Source organism: Myotis yumanensis, unplaced genomic scaffold (genome assembly GCF_028538775.1).
Source record: "Myotis yumanensis isolate MYYU_CA2020_CCGP unplaced genomic scaffold, mMyoYum1.0.hap1 SCAF_2, whole genome shotgun sequence".
NCBI lineage: Eukaryota > Metazoa > Chordata > Mammalia > Chiroptera > Vespertilionidae > Myotis > Myotis yumanensis.
Window position 1 is genome coordinate 18,257,774 of NW_027223753.1, and position 24,786 is coordinate 18,282,559.

At 49.7% G+C, this 24,786-nt stretch overlaps 1 protein-coding gene across 1 annotated transcript in view; it reads left to right on the forward strand.

The window, feature by feature from the left end:
* The window catches only part of OPRD1 (opioid receptor delta 1), a 37,395-nt gene extending 13,071 nt beyond the window's left edge, over window positions 1-24,324 (forward strand). The window contains exons 2-3 of the mRNA XM_070403210.1: window positions 17,071-17,420; window positions 19,840-24,324. Coding sequence (XP_070259311.1) covers window positions 17,071-17,420; window positions 19,840-20,378 — 889 coding nt within the window. The 3' untranslated portion in view covers window positions 20,379-24,324. The remainder of the gene's footprint in view (window positions 1-17,070; window positions 17,421-19,839) is intronic.
* Window positions 24,325-24,786: the final 462 nt, after the last annotated feature.

Sequence of the window (24,786 nt, forward strand, 5' to 3'; positions counted from 1 at the left end):
TTCATCTGGACAAGAAGAGAAGCTACTGTTATAAGAGTGCACCTGGCCGTGTGCTAGGGACATCATAGGCATGAACTCATGCGGTACTCACCACACCCTCATGTGGTAGGATCGATATACCCAGTTCACAGATGAGCAAACTGAGGCTTGGAGATGTTAGAATTGCCCGAGGTCAGACTGTTAGTTAGAGGCAGAGCTGGGGCTTAAATATATTGTGTCCAGCTGAAACCGGTTTGGCTCAGTGGATAGAGCGTCGGCCTGTGGACTGAAGGGTCCCAGGTTCGATTCCGGTCAGGGGCATGTACCTGGGTTGCGGGCACATCTCCAGTGGGAGATGTGCAGGAGGCAGCTGGTCGATGTTTCTCTCTCATCGACGTTTCTAGCTCTCTATCTCTCTCCCTTCCTCTCTGTAAAAAATCAATAAAATATTGTTATGCCCAGATTTCAGGATCCCCAAGAAACCACATCAGGGAGCCAGCCAGTCCGATGCAAAAGCATAAGAGTCTTTATTCGAGCTAGCTCGGCTCCCCCACCTTGCCGACGCAGCGACAGGAAGCAGAGAGAGAGAGAGATAACTGTGTGGAGACGGGTTATATAGGGGGAGTTGGAGGAAGGGGAGGAGAAAGGACTGTGCTCTGCCGATTGGCCAGGCACAAGTCGGTGTCTTGTTCCTGGGTGTGGCTAGCAGAGGCTTAGACTTCCTGGAAGAAGCTTCTTGCCAAGCAGGTGGCCTAGGTAAGATGGAGCACTTACCCTGGGGCAAGGTGGAGGGCCTAGCCCTTACCCTGGGGCAAGGTGGAGGGCCTAGCCCTTACCCTGGGGCAAGGTGGAGGGCCTAGCCCTTACCCTGGGGCAAGGTGGAAGGCCTAGCCCTCGCCCTTTCAAATATATTTAAAAAATATATATATTGTGTCCAGTGACCAAGTCTGTGCTTCTCCCTGGTTTGAACCTTTACTATTTACGGGCTGCCGTAACACATTACCACAAACTTGATGGGTTAGAACAGTGGTTCTCAACCTTCCTAATGCCGCGACCCTTTAATACAGTTCCTCATGTTGTGGTGACCCCCAATTTCATGGTTACAAATTGAACATAATTAAAGCAGTGATTAATCACAAAAACAATATGTAATTATAAATGTCTTTTCTGATGGTCTTAGGCGACCCCTGTGAAAGGGTGGTTCGACCCCCAAAGGGGTCGCGACCCACAGGTTGAGAACCACTGGGTTAGCAGAACAGAAATGGATTCTCTCACAGTTCTGGAAGCCAATAAAAAATAATGTCTGCAGGACTGTACTTCCTCGGAAGGCTCTTGGGGAGAATCCTTCCCTACCCCTTCCGGTTTCTGGTGGCTCCAGGCATCGCTTGGCTTGTGGTTGCATCACTCTGATTTCTGCTTTCATCTTCACGTGGCCGTCTCCCCTTCTCCCTGTGTGTCTCTTACAAGCACACTGGTCATTGGAGGTAGGGCCCACCCAGATAATCCAGGATGGGCTCATCTGGAGAGCCTTAACTTAACCACATCGGTGAAGACCCTTTTTTCAAATACGCCACAGTCACAGGTACTGGGGGTTGGGATGTGAACTTGTCTCTTTCAGAGCTGCTGGGGTCCAACCCCAGCTGGTCCAGGGGTCCCCAAAGGTGTGGACAGAGTCGGCGAAGAAGGAATGACATGGAGGCTGCGTTCAGTTGATCATCATAGTCGGGTTCTCTTGTCAGGGTCTCCTGCCATGTTCTGTAGCCATGTTCTCTTGCTAGGTTCTCCAGCCAGGGTTCTCCAGATTCTCCAGCCAGGTTCAGTCGCCAGGTTCTGTAGCAAGGTTCTCCGGCCAGGTTCTATCCAGGTTCTCCTGCCATGTTCTGTCTAGGTTCTCCAGTGAAGTTCTGTAGCCAGGTTCTGTCCAGGATCTTTTGCCATGTTCTCTGGCTAGGTTCTGGTTAGGAACTGATGAGGTTCTGATGATTATTGTCTTGTTACATCCGTATTTATACCAGCCGATTTTAATCCTGTCAATTTCTATTACAAAGGTTAGGGTGTTTCTTATCTCCATTCCAGGGAGTAAAGATTATGTAGCTTAACTACCCGCCTGGCACTTAATTAAGGGGTTGTATCCCCTCCCTAACCTCAGGGAAAAATCCCCACCTGAGGAAACAACCTTTCTCAGAGAGGTGACCTTGGTTAAAACACATGGCACTAAGGAGAGCAAACATATTAAGAACAGTATGCTATATATGCCAGGTCCCTTGAAACATATGCTGTGCAGATGTTTCTTTCCTGCAGCGACTGTGTCAAGCAGCAAGGATGGACCGGCTTCCGGCACAGAGCCACTTTCTTTCTTTTTTTTTTTCCAAGTAAAATTTATTTAATAATATAAGAATATGGTATTAAAAACATTTATTAAGAGAAGTAACTGCAGAGGTCTTCTGACTTTATAACTGAAAAACAATGAAAACTGTTCTGTGCTTTCCAAAAAACAAACAAACAAACAATGCCACCTATCTGCCATTTGTTTTTTCACAATAGGGAAATTCTAGTGTTACTCTACCTATTTCAATTCCGGTTTATTTTTTAAGTCACCTTTGCTCAGAAGGAATGCTGGCCTTCTGAGAGAAAATGGGGTATTTATAACCCAGAGGATCTTCTGTTGCCTGATTTTCAAAGAAAGTTGGTTTTCATCTGACTTAGCTAACTTTCATTCAGAAAATTTTAGTAAAATACATTTAAAGCTTGGTATTGTGAACATGCAGAGGAAAAATATAAGACTAAATAAAATGAAATAAAAGCTAGAATTAAAAGCCTCTAAATGGTACAAGTGACTACTAGTCTGACGCTGATTCCTAAAACGAGTCCTTGTGCGCAGTGCCAGCCCCAGGTTTGTCCCACCGACTCTTAGAGGACGTATGCGACGACAACAATAATCAAAACTTACGTAGAAACTTATTTTTCCTCAAGTTTTTGTCCTGTGGATGTGAATCACTAAGCTCACACATTTCCCACTTCAAGGAGATAAGGCAAAAAAAAAAAAAATCATCTTTGGAGTTTGCTCTGGTTTAAGCTTCATGGAGTAACACATAGGAGGCTACAAATCTGAGGGTTTTCATCTGCGTGGGTCCCTTGGCAAGGAAGTCAGAATCATTGTCACTCTCTTCCGGGGGCTCAGGTTTCCGGACCTGCGACTAGGTTTAGCTGGAGAGAGAGCAATGCTCTCATCTGCCATGTCCATTTCACTGTCCTCTGAGTCTTCATCATCATCGGCGTCTCCCCTTTGCATTGAGCCCACGATGCATTTGCTAGGTTTTCTTTGCACGAGCACCTCGTGGCTTGGACGGCCTCAGGGCCACTTTCAGTTATGGAAGCCTTGGTGGTGACAGTATCTGCTGAGTGCCTGGCCCCTGACAGGGAGGTGCAGGGAACGGGGAATTTCTGGAGTGCTTTAAAAGTAGGAGGAGCTGAAAACGTTGTGACTTGGGGAGGCCGATCTGGGGGGCCTGTGTGACAGGGGGTGCCGCTTCAGCTGACGTACTGCCAGCAGTGATGCCGGTTCGGTAGGACAGACGTGAAGACCGCATCTGGTAATGGGTGGAGGAGCCAGCCACGGGCAGAGACCTGGGAACCTGTCCTCAGGAGCCATCTGTGCTGGCTGGGGCGTATGGCCATGTGGATTGGAATTGCAGATCCCACAGAAAAGGGATTTGGCCTCGTTTACTTGCCTGGAGAGATGGGAGAAGCCAGGCCCGAGCACCATCTGTGCCCATGACGTGATTTCCCTGCATTGTCTCGGGCCCTCCATTCACCTCAGAAGAGGTGTCTTCTTCACTCAGATAATCTCATTAATGAACACATGAGGGCAAACCAAGATGGGGCCTCCAAGAATGGCCACACCGCGCTGAGAAGGCCGCTGACCAACCAGCCGTAACAGCTGACACGTACCGAGCACTTCCTTGTGTTAACTCAGGTCTCCCCAAAGCTGGATGAGATGTGTACTATTACTATCTCCACTTTCCACCATGTGGGAAGGAGGAGGGTTAGGTTTAGTTTCTGTGATTCCATGGGCAGAACCAGGAAAAATAGTGCCAGGTAAGAGGGAGCCAGTCTTTAGCCCTGCCCCATCCCCTATCCACCTGCCCTCCCCGCCCCCCAAAAAAAAGAGAAAGAGAAAAGAAAGAACTTGCCTACCCTGTGAGTTGTGCCAACAACGGGATGGGTTGTGCCTGCAGGTGGGGGCTTTGCTGTCTCCAACACACTCAAGTAGAGACTGCGATGCCATGTGCCTGGAGGGCTGTAGAGGGAATGCCCTCTCTGTGAAGTTTCCTTCTAGCTCAGATTCTAGGATTTCTTTCTCTAGGAGACCATCAGATAGCTGGGTGCACGAAGATGTGTATCACAGCCTTATCCTATATAATAAAGAGGTAATATGCAAATTGATCATCACTCCAACACACAAGATGGCCGCCCCCATGTGGTCAAAAATGGCCGGCAGGGGAGGGCAGTTGGGGGTGATCAGGCCTGCAGGGGAGGGCAGTTGGAGGGGACCAGGCCTGAAGGGGAGGGCAATTGCGGGGGGGGGGGGGGGGACCAGGCCTGCAGGGGAGGGCAGTTGGGGGTGACCAGGTCTGCAGGGGAGGGCAGTTGGGGGCAACCAGGCTGGCAAGGGAGGGCAGTTAGGGGGTGATCAGGCTGGCAGGCAGAAGCTGTTAGGGGCAATCAGGCAGGCAGGCGAGCGGTTGGGAGCCAGCAGTCCTGGATTGTGAGAGGAATGTCCGACTGCCCGTTTAGGCCCAATCCCACCGGGTTCAATTCTGGGATCAGGCCTAAACAGGCAGTCGGACATCCCTCAAGAGGTCCCAGATTGGAAAGGGTGCAGGCTGGGCTGAGGGACACCCCCCCGCCCCCCCCCCCCCCCCCCCGCACGAATTTCGTGCACCAGGCCTCTAGTCTATAATAACAAAAAGAGATGAAACAGCCTGTGTGTCTTTCGACAGGGGATGTATTAAGTAACTTTATTTGGGAGGTTTAGTATCTCTAAGTGAGACTAGATCCAGCCTGAAGTCTGTTCTTGAGCTAAAAATGACTTTTATCATCTTAAAGGGTTGTTAAATAAAATAAAATAAAAAAGAATATGCAACAGAGACGTTATATGGCCTACAAAGCCTAAAATATTTACTCTCTGACTCCTCAGAAAGAAGTTGGTTGACCTCTGGACTAGAATAACAATCAGTTTGGTCACCAAAATCTTTATTAATTTATATGTATGGTGCCCTGGCTGGTTTGGTTCAGTGGATAGAGCGTCAGCCTGCAGACTGAAAGGTCCCGGGTTCAATTCCAGTCAAGGGCACATGCCTGGGTTGTGGGCTTGATCCCCAGTTGGGGGTGTGCAGGAGGCAGCCAGTCGGTGATTCTCTTTCATCAATGATGTTTCTGTTTCTCACTCCCTCTCCCTTCCTCTCTAAAATCAATAAAAATATATTTTAAAAAAGAATGTAGTTAAAAATATTTTGTATTTATGGTTATAGAAAGATGGTCACAGCATAGTTTTGAGAGAAACAGGTTACATAACAGTATTAGAGCAAGATCCCAATGATATAAAACAGGGTATGTGTGTTGCATGCTATCTGTAATGATGGTCTGTAATAGTAATAATGTTTTTAAAGCTTTCTTTATTAAATCATTCTGTATTGTTTGAACATTTTATAGTGAGCAGCTGTTATTTTTGAGCTCCCAAAAGCATCTGGGAATAAAATTAATTCTAAATACTCCAGCAATCCACGCTGTTTGGGACCAAGTGAGTTTTGATCGAGGCTGAAGCTATTTTCTTCGATTTGGTTCCTCTGGTACCACAAGGTGGATCAGACTGTGGGTTGGTGCTCTTACCTTGTTGCTGTTACTGTTATTGTTTTGGTTTTTAGGTCTCTTGCCCTGACTTTGACCCACATGGGGCTTTGTGTATAAATAGAAAAAACATTCCCCTCAGTTTGCTTGAAAACAAAGGAGCTACTTGGATAAATGATCTGACAGTATTTCCCTTTTGCTGCCGCAGAGCTGAGTCACTTCAGCTTCAGGGCAAACAGGGTGAGGCCCAGGTGTCCTTCAGGGGACTTGATTGGTCCAGGTTAGAAGGAAGGAATCGAAGAAGGAATGAAGGAGAGAGGTAGCGAGTGGGGAAGGGCTGTCCCAATCTGAGCTCTTCACTCCGTGACTGGATACTTTCAAGGGTCAGGACACTGAGACTCCTCTGCCCACAGGGAGTCCTCCAGGAGACGCTGTCCCCTGTGGACAGCATGAAGGGGACCCGGGTTTTGCCTGAGGATGTCCCAGTCTAGTTTGGAAGACTGAGTCATCAACATTCATTCATTCACCAAATGTGTTTGACCCCTGCTTTGTGCTAAGGGCTGCTGTAAGTTCTAGGCACATAGTGGTGACACGTTCTGGGGAACGTATGCTTTAACTGTTCAAGAGAATGTGTGGGGGGCACACAGAGTACTCTGGATTCATAAGAGAGAAGCGGAAACCGAAGTCCAAGGCAGACACTGGGGTTTCAGGGAAGAGCTCTGGGTTTGAATCTGCTCAGCCTCTTTCTGACTGTGCAACCTTGGGCGAGTTCTGTGTGAATTGGGAATAATGAGTACTGTCTACTCTGTAGGGGGTTCTGTGAGGATTGAATGACACAGAACGCTTTTCCAGTGCCTGCTACGTAGTCAATGTCCAACAAATGTTTATTTTCTATTAAAACACAAAACAAAACAAACACAGGTGTAAGGAGTGCATCAAACCATGCCTGAGCAGACCTTGCACATAGTGGTTCATAAATGCTGGCTACTGCCCCTCGTAACCAGAGGGGGATATTTTGTGCTGCATTGACCTCCGCTCCTTGCCCTGTAAGTAGTAACTCCCCATTGGGCCCCGTCATTGTGCCTGTGACATTGTTCTGATGTTTATTGGTCTGTCTCTCCCTGACCCCACCTGGATTGTGAGCAGATTGTCTCCAAAGCCCGGGACATAGCAGGGTTGAGGAATGTGTGAAAACCAGACGAATGCTGTAGAGCCAGCCCACCTCTGGACCAGTGCACTCCATTCGGTCCTGGCCTCCGGATTGGGGCCCTGGCCGTGGCCAATGTTTGATAAGGTAGTGCAGGTGCCAGGGAGACAGTGAACAGCAAAGCACAGACCCGAGGGGTTATGAGTGTGGGTTCTGGAAACCAGTTCGAAGTTTGCCTCCTGTCACTGTCGCCTCCTAGCCATGTTTGTGTCTTTGGGAGCGCCATCTAACTTGACTCATCTGTAGAACGAGCATGGCATTAACACTCAGGGTTGCAGTGAGGATGAGGTGAAATCATGCATTTGCTGCTTTAGGCATAGTGCCTGGCGCATGGAAGCAAAGGCAGCCAGAGAGTATTGCTTAAAGGAAACAAACAACCCACACAAAGCTGTCGGACCAGTTCCATGGAGGCCTGCACGCAGGAGGGAATGCGTTAGCCTTCTTCTGGGCGCCAGGCACTAAGACGTCAGCCAGTCTAACCAACTGCCCTGGGGGTGCCTAGGGGAGAAAATTCTTACAAGGAGCTTGCTTGTCATCCGAGAAGCCCAGCTCTTCAGAGCTTCACACCCCGTCTCCTTCAAATGGAAGGGAAGTCAGTAGAGGTGGTGGTGATCTCCCCTGACAGTGGGCTGTTTGACAGAAGACAGGAGGGGTTTAGAGCTCCGGAACTTGTATGATGGAGCCTCGCCGAGGACTGTGATGTTTGGGAGCAAATTCCCTAGCAGCTGCGTAATTCAAGGTGAGCTAATGGGGATTTGACTTAGAGAGAAAGCAAAGGGTTTCCCAATGCATCTCAGAGTCAACAGAGGTTCAGCCAGAGCTTACCTCACCTCTGGGGTTGGGTCCAATGGTGAGGATTGAACCTCATGAGAAAAAAGCAGAAAAATATCAGAAGGAAAAACAAACAAACAAGAAAGGCTGCCAGTTCTTGTCTACATGCTGGCGAGTAAGCTAGACATTTTCACACGCTTTGGCTCCTAAAAAGCATGATTACACTGAAATTACCAACAAGAAAACAGGTTTAGAGAGGTGAAATAATTTATCCAAGATCACACAGCTGTCTGTTGAGGAGCCAAATCTGAAAGGCTCTGAAGGACTCCCTCACCGCATTCTCCAGCTCAGAAAATAGACAGCAACAGCTCTTGATTACCCACAACCTTTTTTCTTTATTGTGGTAAAATACACAGAACATAAAAGTTACCATCTTAACCATTAAGTGCACAGTTCATTGACGTTAAGTGCATTAACATTGTTGTACAGCTGTCACCACTATTCGTCTTCAGAACTCTTCTCATCTTTGCAAACTGAAGCTCTGTTCTAATCTATACTAATAAAAGTGTAATATGCTAATTAGACTGGATGTCCTTCCAGACGACCTTCAGGAGGAAGCCGGGCCTGCGAGGGAAGCCTGGGTCCTGGGTGGCCGGAGGGAAACCAGTGCCGGCAGCCGGGGGAAGGAAGACCTACTCTTGCATGAATTTCGTGCATCGGGCCTCTAGTTAAATAATAAGTCCCCATAGCCCCCTCCCCCAGATCCCAGAAACTGCCATTCTACTTTCTGCCTCTATGAATCTGACTACTCTATGTACCTCATGTCGTATTGTCTTTTTGTGACTGGCTTATTTCACTTGGCACAATGTCCTTAAGGTGTATCCAAGGCAAAGCATGTGTCAGAATTCCCTTCCTTTTTAAGGCTGAATAGTATTCCATTGGCTGTACCACATCTTGTTTATCCACTCATCCATCCATGGACACTTGGATTGCTCCCAGCGTTTGGCTGTTGTGAATAATGCTGCTATGAACATGGGGTGTATGTATATGAGATCCTACTTTTACATCTTCTGGTTAAATACCCAGAAGTGGAATTGCTGGATCATATGGCAATTATTTTAGTTTTTTGCGCTATTGCTGTACTGTTTTCCACAGCATCTGTACCACTTTACATTCCTACCAGCAGAGCACAAGGGTTTCAGTTTCTCCACATCCTTGCCAGTATTTATTTTCTGTCTTTTTTTAATAGTAGCCATCCTGCTAGGTATGAAGTACTATTTCATTGTGATTTTGATTTACATTTCCCTAATGATTAATGATGTTCAGCATCTTTACAGGTGCCTATTGGTCATTTATATATCTTCAGAGTTGTGCCTATTTAAGTCTTTTGCCCTTTTAAAAAAATCTGTGTTTCTAAAAAATATTTTTAAAAATAGATTTTTAGAGAGAGAGGGAGGGAGAGGGATAGAGAGATAGAAACATTGATGAGAGAGGAACTTCATCACCGGGCTGCCTCCTGCATGCCCCCTCCTGGGATCGAGCCCGAAACCTGGCATGTGCACTGACAGGGAATCGAACCCGTGACTTCTTGGTTCCTGGGTCAGTGCTCAACCACTGAGCCACACGGGTTGGGTTGTGGTTTTGTTGTTGTTTGTTTTTTGAGTTGTAGGAGTCCTTTATATACTTTGGATATTAATTCCCTTATCAGATATGTGATTTGCAAGTATTTTCTTCCGTCTGTGGGTGGCCTTTTTACTCTGTTGGTAGTGTCCTTTGGTACACAAAAGTTTTTAATTTTGATGTAGCCCAATTTATCTATTTTATTTTTTGTTGCCTATTCTTTTGGTATCATATCCAAGTAACCACTGTCAAATCCAGTGTCATGAAGCTTTTCCCATATTTTCTTCTAAGAGTTTTATCGTTTCAGCTCTTTCATCCATTTTCAGTTCATTTTTAATATGGTATTAAAGTAGGAGCTCAATGTCATATCCACAACTTTTTGAAAAAGGGAAAAAAATTAGAAACCAATGTAGGATTTTGGGGGTGGGGCAATAAGCACTTTATTTTTCTAGAAAGTTCAGTCTCTTGCCCCTTCTTGCTCTGCCTCCATCTAGCCTCCACGCAGTAGTCAGAGTGATTTTTAAAGACGCACACATAGATCAGACCAGATCACTCCTCTGCTTAAAATCTCTGATGACTCCACCCAACCCCTTGCACTCAGGATAAAATCCACACTTTTTGTTCTGGCCCGAAGGTTCCGCATGACTGACAGCTCAGCAGCGGACGGCTGCTGCCTCTCCTGCTGTTTCCTCTCTGGCTCACTCCCCTTTAGTTGCACTTGATTTATGACGATGCCTACAACTCACCAGGCTCTTTCCTGCCACAGGGTCTTTGTACATGTTGTTCTTTCCGTCCGAAACAACCTCGCCCTTCACCTTCACAGGACTGACTCCTCATTCTTTCCAACCTGGCAGAGATGGCATTTCATCTCAGCTCGAACTTCCATAACAAAACACCACAAACTGGGTGGCTTAAGCAACAGAAGCTTATTTTCTCATAGTTCTGGAGGCGAAGTTCCAAGATCAAGGTGCCAGAGAGCTCCCTTCCTAGCTTCGCATGACAAGGAGAGAGGGAGTGACTGGAAGATTGGGGGAGGGGGGGAAGGGGAGAAAGAGAGAGATATTAGTGCCCCTAAAACAGGTGTCTCTTCTGAAATGGGCACTAGTGCCATCATGACTTCATGTAACCCTAAGGCTCTCCCCAGGCCCGATCTCCAAACACCGTCACATGGGCAGGGCTCCGACGGGAATGTGGGGGACACAGTTCAGTTCATTGCACATCTCCTCAGAGCAGCCATCGGTGACCTTGCAGTCTATGCCAGGTTCCTCCCACGAACCCCCTCGTGCTCCCACTGGTAATGTCCATCACTATACCCTTCTCTTGTCCTTCGTGGTAGAGCGGTAATAGTGGGTAACTGTGCACTAATTAATACAGTGATTTGTTCAATGTCTGCCTGCTCCCTACGACCATACATTTCAAGGAGCCAGACTATCACCTTCTCTCCTATGTCCCCTACTCAGTGCCGGGCACTTAAGAGGTGCTTGCTAATGCCTATTGGAGGAGTAAAGACCTTTAGCATAAGCTCACATCCCTTGACTTTTTCACCAACTGTGGGAGGTGGGGGAGGAAGGAAGGTAACACGCACTGAGGGGCAGTAGAGCCAAGTCATTACCAGGTGTGTTGGCACTAGAATGCCTCAACTAAATACCAGCTCTGCCACTCACTTGCCCATGTGACTTGGGCAAGTCACTTTACCTTTTATGTCTCAGCTTATGTCTCTTAAGAGATGTCAACACCTCTTTGGAAGAGGAGTACCAGGCTGAGCAGGGGTGGGGTGTGGGAATGAAAACAGGCAGGGGGTTGAGTCTCCATAGAGGAAGCAGTGAGACATTTAGGCCTCTCACTCTTAGGCCCTGCCCAACCAGGTGACTACCCCTATTTTGCAGGAAGTCAAGATTTTTTCCCTCGAGAAGTTAACCTGGAGAAACTCCGAGCTCAGGGCCAGCAGATGCAGGAAGGGTCAGAGTGAGATACCGAATGGAAAATGGAGGGATCCCAAGGTGGTCGCTGTCTCTGCTACCAGAATCCCTACAGCCAGATGTGTGTTGCCAGCAGGAGATGGGAGGATTCTTTTCTGAAAGCCTCAGAGAAGAGAACTGATATTTAGCTGTCCCCCAGTGTAAAGCCAGATCTTTCTCAGTCCCCCGACAGGGCCCTGTGCTGACACGAGTGTGTGTGCGCGCACACACACACCCCTGTCAATTAGTTTAGTGCTTCATGGAAAGATCCACCTTTAGTCACATATTACCAGATAGGTGAAGGCCGTCTCCAGAATAGAAGAGAAAGGCCAATACAGACAATTAAACAAAAATGTTCGAAGCAAAAAGACAATGCAGAGAGCAGAAGAAAATACAAAAAACTATTATATCCTTAGAGAGGTCAGAGAGGATATTGTATCCATGAAATGAGATGTTATAAAAAGGAATAAGAAGAAAGGGCACTGAAAAAACAAAACACAAGAGCCATAACTTTTTAAAAAAAGTCAATAAAAAGGTTGAGAGATAATGAAAAGGAAATGTCCCCCAAAGACAAAGAGATGAAAGTAAGAACATTTGAGATCAATCCAGGAGGCTCGATGTCTGACTAACGGATTGTCCAGACAAAGCAGAGGTGGAAATGACCCAATAACTATAAGGACATTTCAAATCAAAGGACATGAATCTGCAGACTGAGAGGCCCAATAAAATGAAAAAGAACCGCCCAAAGTACATCACCACGAACCTCAGAATACTAGGGATAAAGAGACAATACTAAAAGTTTCTTGGCCGGGGAGGGCAGCTGACAAATCACCAGGAGTCGGAATGATTCAGATACTTCAGGGGCAACAGGGAAGTTAGAAGATGAGGAAGCCAGGCCTTCAAAATTCTGATGGAAAAATGATTTTCAACCTACTCATCCTTACACAGTCAGAGAAATCGGAAGTGAGGATAGAAGGAAGGCATTGTCAGACATGGAAGAGTGTAAAAATGTTATTTTCTATGTGTCCTTTCTTAGGAAGGGACTAAAGGATGTGCTGCACCAACACGAGGGCATAAACCAAGATAGAACAGACGTGTAAGCCAGAAAGCAGGTGCGCTAACGCAGGAGCACAGGCGTGCAGCTGGTCTGGAAAGAAACCACCCGCAGAGTGAAAGGGGAGGAGGGCCCTAGCCGCTTTGGCTCAGTGGGTAGAGCGTCAACCTGCGGACCCCAGGGTCCCGGGTTCGATTCCGGTCAAGGGCATTCTCTCTGTGTTTCCCTCTCTTTTCCCCTCTCTCCAAAAATCAATGGAAACATAGCCTCTGGTGAGGATTTAAAAAAGAAAGGGAAGGAGAGTGACTCCAGGAGATAGATTACTAGGAAAAGGAACTGGTGTATTATGTGACTACATGGGAAAGGCATTTTATGGGTCTGCTGGAATGTTTGAGGAGATTTAGCAATATGTGCACAAATGGGGAAAAAAAAGCAATTATTAATTCCAGGAAAAACAAAAATCTGTAGTAGAAAATAAATGTGATTATAGCATACCATTTGGCTCAGCAGTGGACAATATCGACAAAGTCATAAGAATATAAACCCCACGCCCTAACCGGTTTGGCTCAGTGGATAGATCTTCAGCCTGTGGACTGAATGGTCCCAGGTTCGATTCCGGTCAAGGTCATGTACCTTGGCTGCGGGCACATCCCCAGTAGGGAGTGTGCAGGAGGCAGCTGATGGATGTTTCTCTCTCATCCGTGTTTCTAACTCTCTCTCCCTCTCCCTTCCTCTCTGTAAAAAATCAATAAAATATATTTTTTTAAAAAAAGGAAAAACAAGAATATAAAACCCACAAAAAAAGAGTATAAACTTTGAATATCGGTTTAACTTAAATTTTAAAAACTGTGGTAAAACTATATTGGAAGAATGGGGAGGGGCGGTGGCGTTGGGTAGTGTAAGAGAGTGAATCCTCTCCCGCCATAATAGGGAGTTGGGGAGGTCATTGTGGGTGTTCCGTAATACCTGATTCTCCCTGCTTCTGGGCACATAAAAGACTGCACTTCTCAGCCCCTTGCTGTTGGCTGGGGCCACAGGACTAGTTCTAGTCCGTGGGCTGCAGGTGGAAGTGCTATGCTGCAGCTAGACCAGGGCCTAGATGGCCCTGCAGCTGTCTCTTCTCCCTCCCTCCGGTGATCAAGGAGGCCTCAGGCAGAGCCGCGAGATTACAGCAGGCTGGGATTATGTTGTGGCATATAGTCCTGGAAGCACTGACAGCACTCTGCAGGGGTGAGAGAGAGACCTTGGTTGTGTTAAGCCATTGAGACTTTGGGATTGTTTGTCACGGCTGCCTAGCCTGGCTCGACCGAATACAAACTTCAGCTACTGTCTAACATGGCTACATCAGGAAACCACCATTTAAACATGTTGTTGAGAATGATGGAGTTAATGATTAGAAGAATAACTAAAAACGTGAAAAGTGGTGGCTCTGGCGAGCAGGCCAGAGGCATGGGGAAGGGGAGGGCAGAGGGGCACCTAATTTCATTATGGTGCTATGTGACTTTTTATATGATGTCATTGGATTACACTGGCAGAAATAAAATTTTATAAAAAGCTATATGCATATATGTGGTTTGGAAGGAGGCCCGCCAAACCATTATAGAGGCTGTCTCTTAGCGGGGAGGGGATGCGAGATGGAGTGTCTGGGCGCGGAAGGCACTGTGGGAAAGGAGCCCGCGCAGATGGAAAGCCCGTCTGAGGGGTTCGGCTTTTATCCAGATGGCAATGGGGAGCCACAGGAGGACTGTAAGCAGAAGAGTGTCCTGAGCAAATCTGCCTGTTATTGTGAGCACCCCGGCTTATGTGGATGATGGCTTGAGGGGCGGAGAGGCTGCTGTGGTGGTCCCTGTGAGAGCTGGTGAGACCTGGCCTATACAACAGATGCCTATTGAAAGCTTGCTATTTACCGGGCACTGTTGGTAGGGCCGGTAATACAGCAGGGAACAAAATGGACAAAAGGCCTGTCTTCGGGGAGTTTATGTGGGCGAGAGAGTCAAATGGACAGAAAAGAAGATAAATATTAAGTCAGGCGGTAGTTCGTGAGATAAAGAAAATGAAGCAGTGTTAGGAGCGAGAGAGCGATGGTAGGGATAGGGAGGTCAGGGCAGCCTCTCTGAGGAGGCGATATTTGAATAGAGTCCTGAGTTAAGTGAAGGAGCAAGCCATGCACAATTGGGGACTCAAGGCTTCTAGGAAGAGTGAGCAGCAGTCCAGAGGCCCTGAGGTGGAAGTGGGCTGGATGTGTCCAAGGAACAGGGAAGAAGTGAGGGGTGGGGGGGGCAGCCATCAAAGGAAGGTTCTGGGAGCTGAGGCCTAAGAGGTGGCTGGGGCCAGTTTGTGGAATTGGCCTTGAGCGCAGGAGAGCGGAATGATTATTTATTTATTTTTTTGGTTAATCCTTATCCAAGGATATTTTTTCCACTGAATTTTAGAGAAAGTGGAAGGGAGGGTGGGGAGAAACAGAGAGAGAGAGAAACATCAATGTGTGAGAGACACGTCGATTGGTTGGCTCCTGCACACTCCCAACCAGCAGTGGGGATCGTGCCCTTGGCTGGGAGTTGAACCCGCAACCCTTCAGGCCGAGGGCCGGTGGTCTAACCACTGAGCAAACCAACTAGGGCAGAGCGGCATGATTTGTCAGAAGAGGCCAACAGGACAGGGCTGGGGGCTGGTTAGCTGCGGGGTGGGGAGGCCTGTGAGGAGAGGGGGCTCTGGCTGGCTGACAGCGCTCGGCCTCTCAGCCCTGCCTGGATCAGCTACAGCAGCTTCATCACCTACTTCCCAGCATCTCACACCTCCCCCCCAACCCCCCGGGAATTGAAGGAGCCTTCATAAATCAAAATAGCAGGCAAAGAACAGCCTCTAATTGTTCTGCGTAAAAGAAGCAAAATTAGACGAGTCAGCTGTGGGGTTGAGACTGCCTCCCACACAGCTGTGATCCCGCACCCCACTGAAGACAGACTTTCCAAGACTTGCAATTCTGCTGTCTTCCAGCAAAACTTTCTGCTTCTCCAGCTGCAGGGCAAGTGACGGCTATTTTGGAAGAGAGTAGGACAGATGCTGGCCCTGGAGGACAATGAGTGACTCAGCATCTTTTTTTTTTAAAGCCAAATAAATCAGTGACATCATGGAGCCTTAGCCGGTAGAATCCATTCAGTCATTCCAAACACCTTGAGGGCATGCATCGGTCCAGCCTAGAGGGGTAGAGGCAGAAGTGCGGTTCCACCCTTGGGGTAGAGTGGCGAGAAAGCCTTGGTCCGGGAGTCAGGAGGTCTAAGTTCTTGACTTAGCTCTGCCACTGTCACTCCTCACCTTGGCTCAGTTTCCCCATCTCTCCTCAACATGGGCAATAGGCTACATCGTGTTTCTTAAACTTTAGGATCCATAAGAATCACTTGGGGGAGGGGGTTCTGGTTAAAGATGAAGATTCCCAGAGATTAAGATCTCAAGGTCTGGGGTGGGGGTCCCAGGATCTGCATTACTTGGGGTTCTTCCAATGATTGTGAGGGAAGTCCTTGGACCGCACGTTCATAAAATCACTCCCCTCCACCTCTCAGAGTTCTTCTGCTCTGAAATTTGAGGAGGCACTCAGACAGCTCTTCTTTGGGTTTCTGGGATCATTCCAGGGACATGAAGGCAGTCCTTACCCCTGCCTCGGTGCACTGGTGTGTTTCCATGATCACCTTGCACTGGCACTGTTTTCAGTGCACGAGCCTCCTCCAGCGTACCTGGTGCCCCGCCCAGGACTGGAAATGTTGGCCAAACCGGGGCCAGCTGTGGTGCAAGCAGCTGTGTGGCAGCATGGACCGTGGAGGGATGGATGGTGGAGAGTTTCAGGTACCAGGCCTGGCTGCAGACATTTGGCTTGGACACCTGGGCATGTGCTCTGTGTTGGAGGTCTGACACTGTCCCCTGCTCCCCTTTCCTACAGCTGGGTGAGTCCAGCTGTATGGGAATAAGATAGTCTGGAAAGGACAGTAGGAAGGACTGGGAGCCCATGGAGGACATGCCAGGTGGCCTAAGGTCCTAGTCATTCTGCTCGGCAGAGTCCCTCCATCAGAGCTGCCCAATCATATTCCCAACAGGCCAGGTCAGTGGTAGAGGGTCAGGTCACTCTGGTCTAGCCCCCAGCTCCGTTCTTTGTACTTGAAGAATAATAACATCTATCATATACCAAGCACTTATCATGCTTTGCGCTCTGGCCTAAGTGCTATATCCTCTCATTACATTTCATAACAACTTAATGAGATTGGTAAAAATATTGTCCCTCTTTTTACAGTTGTGAACACTAAGACTTAGAAAGTTCAAGTTACTAGCCCAGAAGCACTCAGCTGACAAACAGTAGAGGCAGGATTCGAACCTAGACCTGTTTCCCTCTGGAGCTGTTTTATTTTTAAAAGACAAGGGTTTTTCCTAAAATACCTTCTGCCAAAGTTACTCCAAGCCAGATAAATGCTCTTTCATCTGTTAGAATGGACAGGAATGATGCTGAACCAGACAGGTCAGGTTCTCTAGTCCCTCCTCTGCCCCGGACTTTTGTGTGACCTTGGATCAGTCATTTCGCCTCCCTGAGTTTCAAGTGAAACGTAAATCTGTGCATTGGGAGAGTTATAGGTGCATTTCCTTTTAAGGTACACGAAGATGAAGACAGCCACCAACATCTACATCTTCAACCTGGCCTTGGCAGATGCACTGGCCACCAGCACGCTGCCCTTCCAGAGCGCCAAGTACCTGATGGAAACGTGGCCTTTTGGGGAGCTTCTCTGCAAGGCTGTGCTCTCCATCGACTACTATAATATGTTCACCAGCATCTTCACACTCACCATGATGAGTGTTGACCGCTATATTGCTGTCTGCCACCCTGTCAAGGCGCTGGACTTCCGCACGCCCGCCAAGGCCAAGCTGATCAACATCTGCATATGGGTCCTGGCATCAGGTGTTGGTGTACCTATCATGATCATGGCTGTGACCCGTCCCCGGGGTGAGTGGCCACAGGAGGCAGCACATGGGCCTCTGTGGGTTTATAGGCCACTTACGAGGGTAGAGATATGGACTGCTGATCAATGAAAGTGTGGATGACTGGCCAGTGGGAATATGGATAGTCAACCAACGGGAATGGGAATGGTTGAGTGTGGTGAGGATGAATGACTAGTCAGTAGTCATATGGATTGCTGGCCAAAGGAAATTATCAATGGGATTATGGATGGCTGGTTTGTGAGCATGTAGCCGCTGGCCAGAAGTGTGTGGATGACTGACCTTTAAGGAGCTAGATGGATGGCCAGTGGGGTGAGGCTGTCACTGATCCGTGAGCAGTGGAGGCCACAAGGTCTGCAGTCCCATCCCCAATTCCCTTCCACCCCAATTTGAAGTCATTGGCTCAGATGACCAAAGCAACGCCTAGAGATTGGCCTTCAGAGAATGACAGACAGGTGCGTTTCCTCAGAGAAAATGGTCATTATTAGTACAGTAACCGCCTCTATCAGTCAGGGGAGCTGTGCAATGGCTTAACACAGCAGAAGTTTATTTCTTACTCACATTACTGTTCAATGTGAGCAAGAGGAGGGTCTCTGTGCCGCACATCGTTCAGGGACCAGGCTCCACATGATGGTTTTGGAATCCTCCACTGCTGGGTCTGGGCAGCAGAAGAATATGGAGAAGGAGTGGTGAGAAAGCACAACCAGTTTTAAATGTTATGGCCCATCTCTTCCTGGTGATAGCTGGTCACATGACTCCAACTTGATGTAAAGAAGTGGGAAAAGTAGTTCAGCAGGGTGCCAAGTCACTGGTCACTAACCTCTCTGAGCCACACTAAATCATGGGGTGTTGAGAAGACTAAATGAGGTTGTATGTGTAAAATACTTAGGACAAGTATTGGCTCATTGCCAAGGCCCAATAAATAGCAGCAATTAAGATGATTAAGCCTATGAGATAGACAAGGCAGAGACTCCTATCTCCATGGTTTATTAGGGTCACACAGCCAGGCATTTGGTGGAATTTGGCCTAAAACCCAAGGCTCCTGGCCCTGTATCTGCTGCTCCTTTTGGCCCCTGCAGTGAGGGTTTGCAGATCACCAGTGCTGTGGTGGGAGAGGGGAACAGGCTTGGTGGGAGGCTTCTTGGCCATCGCTGACTCTCACAAGGGTAGAGCCCTTATCAAGTCTCTGAGCTTATTGGTCTTGACTCAGCAGCTGGGCCCTATTCCTCACTGTCAGCCTTCAGTTTACGGGCCATTAACTACAGACCTGCTGGGGCTGGGCCAGATGGGCCTCCTCACTCCCCCCCTTCTCTCTCTCTCTCTCTCTCTCTCTCTCTCTCACACACACACACACACACACACACACACACCACTTCCCCAGGGTGTGCCATCAGCACTTATATGCCACTTGCTGTGTGACCTTGACAAGTGCTGTTCACTTGGACAAGTGCTGCTCCTCTCTGGGCCTGTCCTCCATCTGTACTATGAAGTTCTGAGACTCAGTTATCCATGTGGATCCTGCCAGCCTGATGTCCCAGGTCCATTCCATCTGTGGATTCCCAGCCCCCTTCTCACAACTCCCAGGCTCCAAGTCCACTGTGTAGCTCCTCAAATTCCAGAATTCCAAAAGACCTGGGAGTCTCCTGGGCCAGCCTCAGCCTGTATCGGTATCTCATAACATCCCATAAGCTGTGCATCCAGCCCAAGCCCACACTCTAGGGACAGGGAGCTCATGCCCTCCTGGGTGCCCCTCTTATCTCTGGACAAGTCTGGCAGTCGGAAGTTTTTGCCATTAAACTGAGATTTGCCTCCCCAGCCCTAGCCCCGCCCTTTGGACACCCCCGTGTATCTGCCCTGTGAATGCACCAAGGGCTGGGACCCCACTGTGCTATGTGCTTTACATGCTTTGGCCCATTTAATCCTCACAACAGCCCTATGAGGTTTAGGTGCTGTTGTTAGTCCCACTTTAGGGAAGCTCTTGAGGTTTGAATAGTTTGCTGAAGGCCACACCACACAGTTAATAGGACCTGAGTCCTGCTCTTAACTCGCTCTCTATGTCAGTTTAGCAATATCGTCCCCACTGAAACTACTTTGGAAATGTGTAAGCTGTTTTCAGTTATCATGATAACTGGCATTTAGTGAGCTTAGGCTAAATTATAGCATTCTTGTTGGGCTTCTAAAGGGACTTGGAGAGAATATAGGAAGGCCTTCTGTATTAGGGCCAATACTGCTGGGGTCTTGAAAGACGAGTAAGAGTTCACCACGTGCAACGGAGGGGAGTCCAGGTAGAGGAATCACCCCGAGTAAAGGCCAGGAGGAGGCGGTGGGACCTGACCAAGTTGAGAAGGGAGGGTCGCAGGCAGGCCGAGCCCCTGAGGCCCCCCTTCCCCTTACCCTGCCTGTTCTTCTTTCTTTCCTTGATGCAGACGGAGCCGTGGTGTGCACGCTCCAGTTCCCCAGCCCCAGCTGGTACTGGGACACGGTGACCAAGATCTGCGTGTTCCTCTTCGCCTTCGTGGTGCCCATCCTCATCATCACCGTGTGCTACAGCCTGATGCTGCTGCGCCTGCGCAGTGTGCGCGTGCTCTCGGGCTCCAAGGAGAAGGACCGTAGCCTGCGGCGCATCACGCGCATGGTGCTGGTGGTGGTGGGCGCCTTCGTGGTGTGCTGGGCCCCCATCCACATCTTCGTCATCGTCTGGACGCTGGTGGACATCAACCGGCGCGACCCGCTCGTGGTGGCCGCGCTGCACCTGTGCATCGCGCTGGGCTACGCCAACAGCAGCCTCAACCCCCTGCTCTACGCCTTCCTGGACGAGAACTTCAAGCGCTGCTTCCGCCAGCTCTGCCACTGGCCCTGCGGCCGCCAGGAGCCCGGCGGCTTCAACCGCGCCCGGGAAGCTACGGTCCGCGAAAGGATCACCGCCTGCACCCCGTCCGAGGGTCCTGGTGGCACCGCTGCCTGACCAGGCCCGGCTGGCCCACCGCGCGCCCCTCCGGAGTGACCTGGCGGTCACCCCGAGTGCTAAGGGGGGTGGGGGCCAGGGCGCCGCAGGAGGAGAAAGGGGGCCTCTGTTTGGAAAAACAGACCCGGGCTTGAGATGAGCCAGGGGCCCAGCGATGGGGCCCCTGCGGTGGGTGGACCTCTGGGGCAGGGCAGAGGGCTGGGCGGTGGCTGTGCCTCTGGACTGAGGGCCTGGTCAAAGGCTCTGGGTGGAGGAGGAGCTGCCGACTCCTAGGGAGGAGGACCTGTGGCTCTAGACCTGGGTGGATAAATAGGGCCTCTACCGCGGGGAGAGCTTCACGTTCCAAGCCTGAGCTGGGCTTGCCAGTGAGGATGCGGACAGAGCCCTGAAGATGCCCGGCCAGGACGCATGGGGCAGTGGTGGGGACAGTGGCTTGAGAATTGAGCTGCAAGATCAGGCTTCTGTGTAGCGAGGAGGGGCCTCTTCTCGGACCCAACGCAAGGACAGGGCTGGGAGGCGTCGCTACTGCTCAAGATTGGGCCTCAGAGATAGGGCCTGTGTGCAGGGGACAGGGGCCTCAACTTTGGGCGAGTGGCCCAGCCCTGAGTTCTAGCAGGAGATTGGGCTCAAGGCCGGGCTTGCCCAGGTTCAGGCCCAACTTGCCTTCTCTATAAATAAAAAGAAGAGAAAAATTGAGAGGGAGAGAAAAAAACGTACCTTCTCGCTCCTTGACAGTCATTTCCTTGGGATGGGCAGGGTGCCTCAGCATGGAGGTAGTGTCCCCAGCGCCGCACCCCAGCGGGGTGGCTCCAGGATAGGGTAGAGGAACAGGGCCGGGGTTGGGGTTGACTCCTCAGCCCGAGTCCCTGACGGGGCTCAGAAGGAGCAAGGAGGCTTCATGGCTTCCGTTCCAAAACCGAAGCTGCTGGTTGGTCTCAGTGCCAAGGGGTGGTGGTGGCTGGGCTGAGGCAGGAAGTGGAGGCGGCGGTGCTGCTGGTTCGGCTTTGAGGTTAGGTCCTGAAGCCAGTGGACAGATGCCGTTGGGGGTTCCCCAGGACCCTGGCTTTTCTGGCCCAGGTACTGCAGGACAGGGGACTGGGGGTCAGAGCTCCGTGGAGGGTAAGTGCCCCTGGGACCGGGTGGGCATCTGAAGCACCAGCGCAGACTGCCCTGCCCCCTGCTCCCGGCCCGGGGCTCCTGAGAAGAAGCTCCGAGAATTCCTCTTTCTCCCCACACCTGGCTGCCCCACTGTGTCCAGTGTTCCCCGAAAGCTGGAACGGCCCACGTGGGGACCGGACTCTGAAGGAACTGGGGGGAAAAGGCTTTTATAACTGCAGTGCTCCTGTCGGTACGTGCTCCCCTCTGCCTTTTCCCTGGACCCCCAGGTCCCCCACCTGCTCTCGCTGCCCCCTTCAAGCTGCTGAGAGGCGGGTGCATCCAGAGCTAGGCAGAGAGTATTTCATTTCATTTGTTGGGCATTTTATTAAGGCCTAGATCTTTGCTTCCCCCAGTACCAGGGTCTGTCCTTGGTCCCTGGCCTTCCCTTGCTTTATCTCCCCCCCGCCCCCGGCTTTCCCCTTCCTCACACATGCGCAGCCTCAGTCAAGCACCCTGGCTCCCTATTGAAGCAGTGTTCTGACATCCTTGTAAAAACATTTAATCATCTTTCCTTTGGGGGACAGATGGCAAGAAATTGACGTCTGTCACAAGCGGAAAAAGAAAAGGGGGGGAAAAAGAAAAGAAACAATGTACCTCTTCTCCCTTTGACAGCCATTTCCTTGGAACAAAAGCCTTTCCTGTCTGGGAGGCTGTCACTCAGCAGGGGCTGAACTGGCATGCAGCAAGGTGGGGGCTGAGGCACCAGGGTGGGCTTTGGGCACATTAGGAGCAGGGATTCCCTTGGTGGGCAAAGCACAGCCCCCTTCTCAGGGCGAGGTCCCCGGAAGCTGCAGACCTGGGACTGTTCTTCTCCCGAGAGAGGCTCCCCTAGAGCCTCGGGAAGATGCGGGGCTGTGCCCGGCACTCAGACCCTCTGCTAAGTTACCCAGGTCTGGGATCCCTGCTCACTTTCACCCTTCAAATGGAGCCTGAGACCATGGGGTCTCTGTGTCTGAATGGGGGTGGGTATCAGCAAGGTGGGGGCACTCCTGGACACTCCTCATCCCCTGGGGCCCCTCCTGTGAATGCCTTGGGGAGATGTCAGGGGAAGCAGACCATTTAGGAACCAGGGAAGACTCCTGAAGGGGGTGATGTTGGGACCCAGTCTGTTTCTTTTCCTTGCAGTCGCTGTGTCCCCTTTAATTCCCCCTAGAACAGGCTGCTCAAGGTTGCCCCAGGTCTGTCCACTACCGTTTCCTGTGGCTATAACAGACTGGCTCGCTTTTACTACTTCTCATACATACATTTGTCCTGGGGTCAGCAGGGGCTGGGTCCAGACCATGTGCATTTAAGGGAAAGCAAATTTGTATGGAGATGTGTGCCATGCCAGGCTGTGAGCACGCTGGGCACTGGGACTTGGAAATGAGTCAAGTACTGCCCTGCCCTCAGAAAGTTTGAGCCCGTGCTGGAGACAAAGCATAAGCGATGATTGCATCTGCCTGTGATGTGTGTAGCCACAGGGAGCCCTGGGAGGGTGTCACAGGGAACTACCTTTTCTAGCTTTGCACAGAAACAGATTTGTAGCAATTCTGAAAGAGGTGGGAAAGGGTCAGAGGGCCTTGATGCATGACTAGGAGTTGGCCACTAAGAAGAGGGAACAGCGTGTGCAAAATCAGGGAGATGTTCCAGTGCTTGGCAAACCTGAGAAGTTGTGTGCAGCTGGAGCGTGGGGCTTAACCGAACGTGTCTGATGGCACTCCTGGGGGGACATGGTGGGAGTCGTGCTATTACCCTTATTTTCGACAAGAAGTCAGGCTCAGAGAGGTCCAGCCACTCATCCTAAGTCACAGAGCTTGTTAGTGGTAGCGGAACTCGGGTCAGTGGAATTCCAGGGTCCAGTTTCCAGGAATTTAATGATGAATTCCAGACATCATTGAAGTAGAAGAGCTGTAGAACCCTGGGATGAGGTTTTGAAGACTTAAAACCAAACGGAAAGACTTGAAGGAAAAGGGCAATTTTCCATGAACTTTTGTTCCACCTGGCGCTCTCTAACTCTTCACATTTTAAAATGTACTGGAGCCCTACCTGGTTTGGCTCAGTGGATGGAGCATCGGCCTGCAGACTGAAGGGTCCTGGGTTCGATTCCAGTCAGGGGCATATGCCCGGGTGGTGGGCTCAATCCCTGATAGGGGGCCTGCAGGAGGCAGCCAATCGATGATTCTCTCTCATCATTGATGTTTCTATCTCTCTCTCCCTCCCCCTTCCTCTCTGAAATCAATAAAAATATTTAAATAAAATGTACTGAACATGATGCATTTTAAAGCTCCAAATTGACAGTGTAATTCTAGAGCATCACAGGGCTCTCAAACTAGAGTAGATCTCATTTTCCCCGAATTCCCATTCCTCTCTCTTCAGGAAGTGGGAGGGAAGGAAATTATTGTCTCCTACAATTTCATATCTCTTGTAATAGAAGTAGTGGTTGTGGCTGGAGTCAGATCTTGGCTTTCCCTTTCTGTGCCTCAGTTTCCTCATCTGTAGAATAAACTTCTTTCATGGGGCTGTGAGGATTTGATGAGTTAATGTACAGCAAGTCCTCCCTTCATCTCTAGTTTCTTGGAAAGTGCAACTTTAAGTGACATGATGTATAACAAAACCATTTTACATAGGCTAATTGATATAAGCAAGAGTTAAGTTCCTACAGGATATTTCTGGCCACAAAAACATCACACTGTCCTATATAATAAAAGCCTAATATGCAAATTGTCCCCTCAACCGGGAGTTCGACCAGGAGTTTGACCAGGGGGTGGGACCAGCCGACCAACCATGGGAAGGGAAGCCCAGGCTGGCGGCAGTGGCAGACAGCCAGGGGGGTGGGGTGGGGGGGAGGGAGGCCCCAGCTGGCAGCCACTAGGGACCCTACCCATGCACAAATTTCGTGCACTGGGCCTCTAGTTTCTAAATAAAGACCCCAAATGCTTCTAATATTAAACATCAAAGTCAATCTGAGCTATACATACATTTAAGAAAGAGTAATAAAAAAAAGTAAGATTATTTTCTGACTCCCTTATTCTAGTTCAGGATCACAGGTGGCCACAGCCTCTCCAGGCAGCTCATGGTGCAAGGTGGACAGGATGTTCTACCATCACAGGTCACCTCTCTCTCTCTCTCTCTCTCTCTCTCTCTCTCTCTCTTTCTCATAATTTAGACGTGTCAATTCACCTCACGTGCACACCTTTAGAATGTGGGAGGAAGCTAGAGTATCCAGAAAACCCCCACACAGACAAGGAGAGAACATGCAAACCCCAGACGG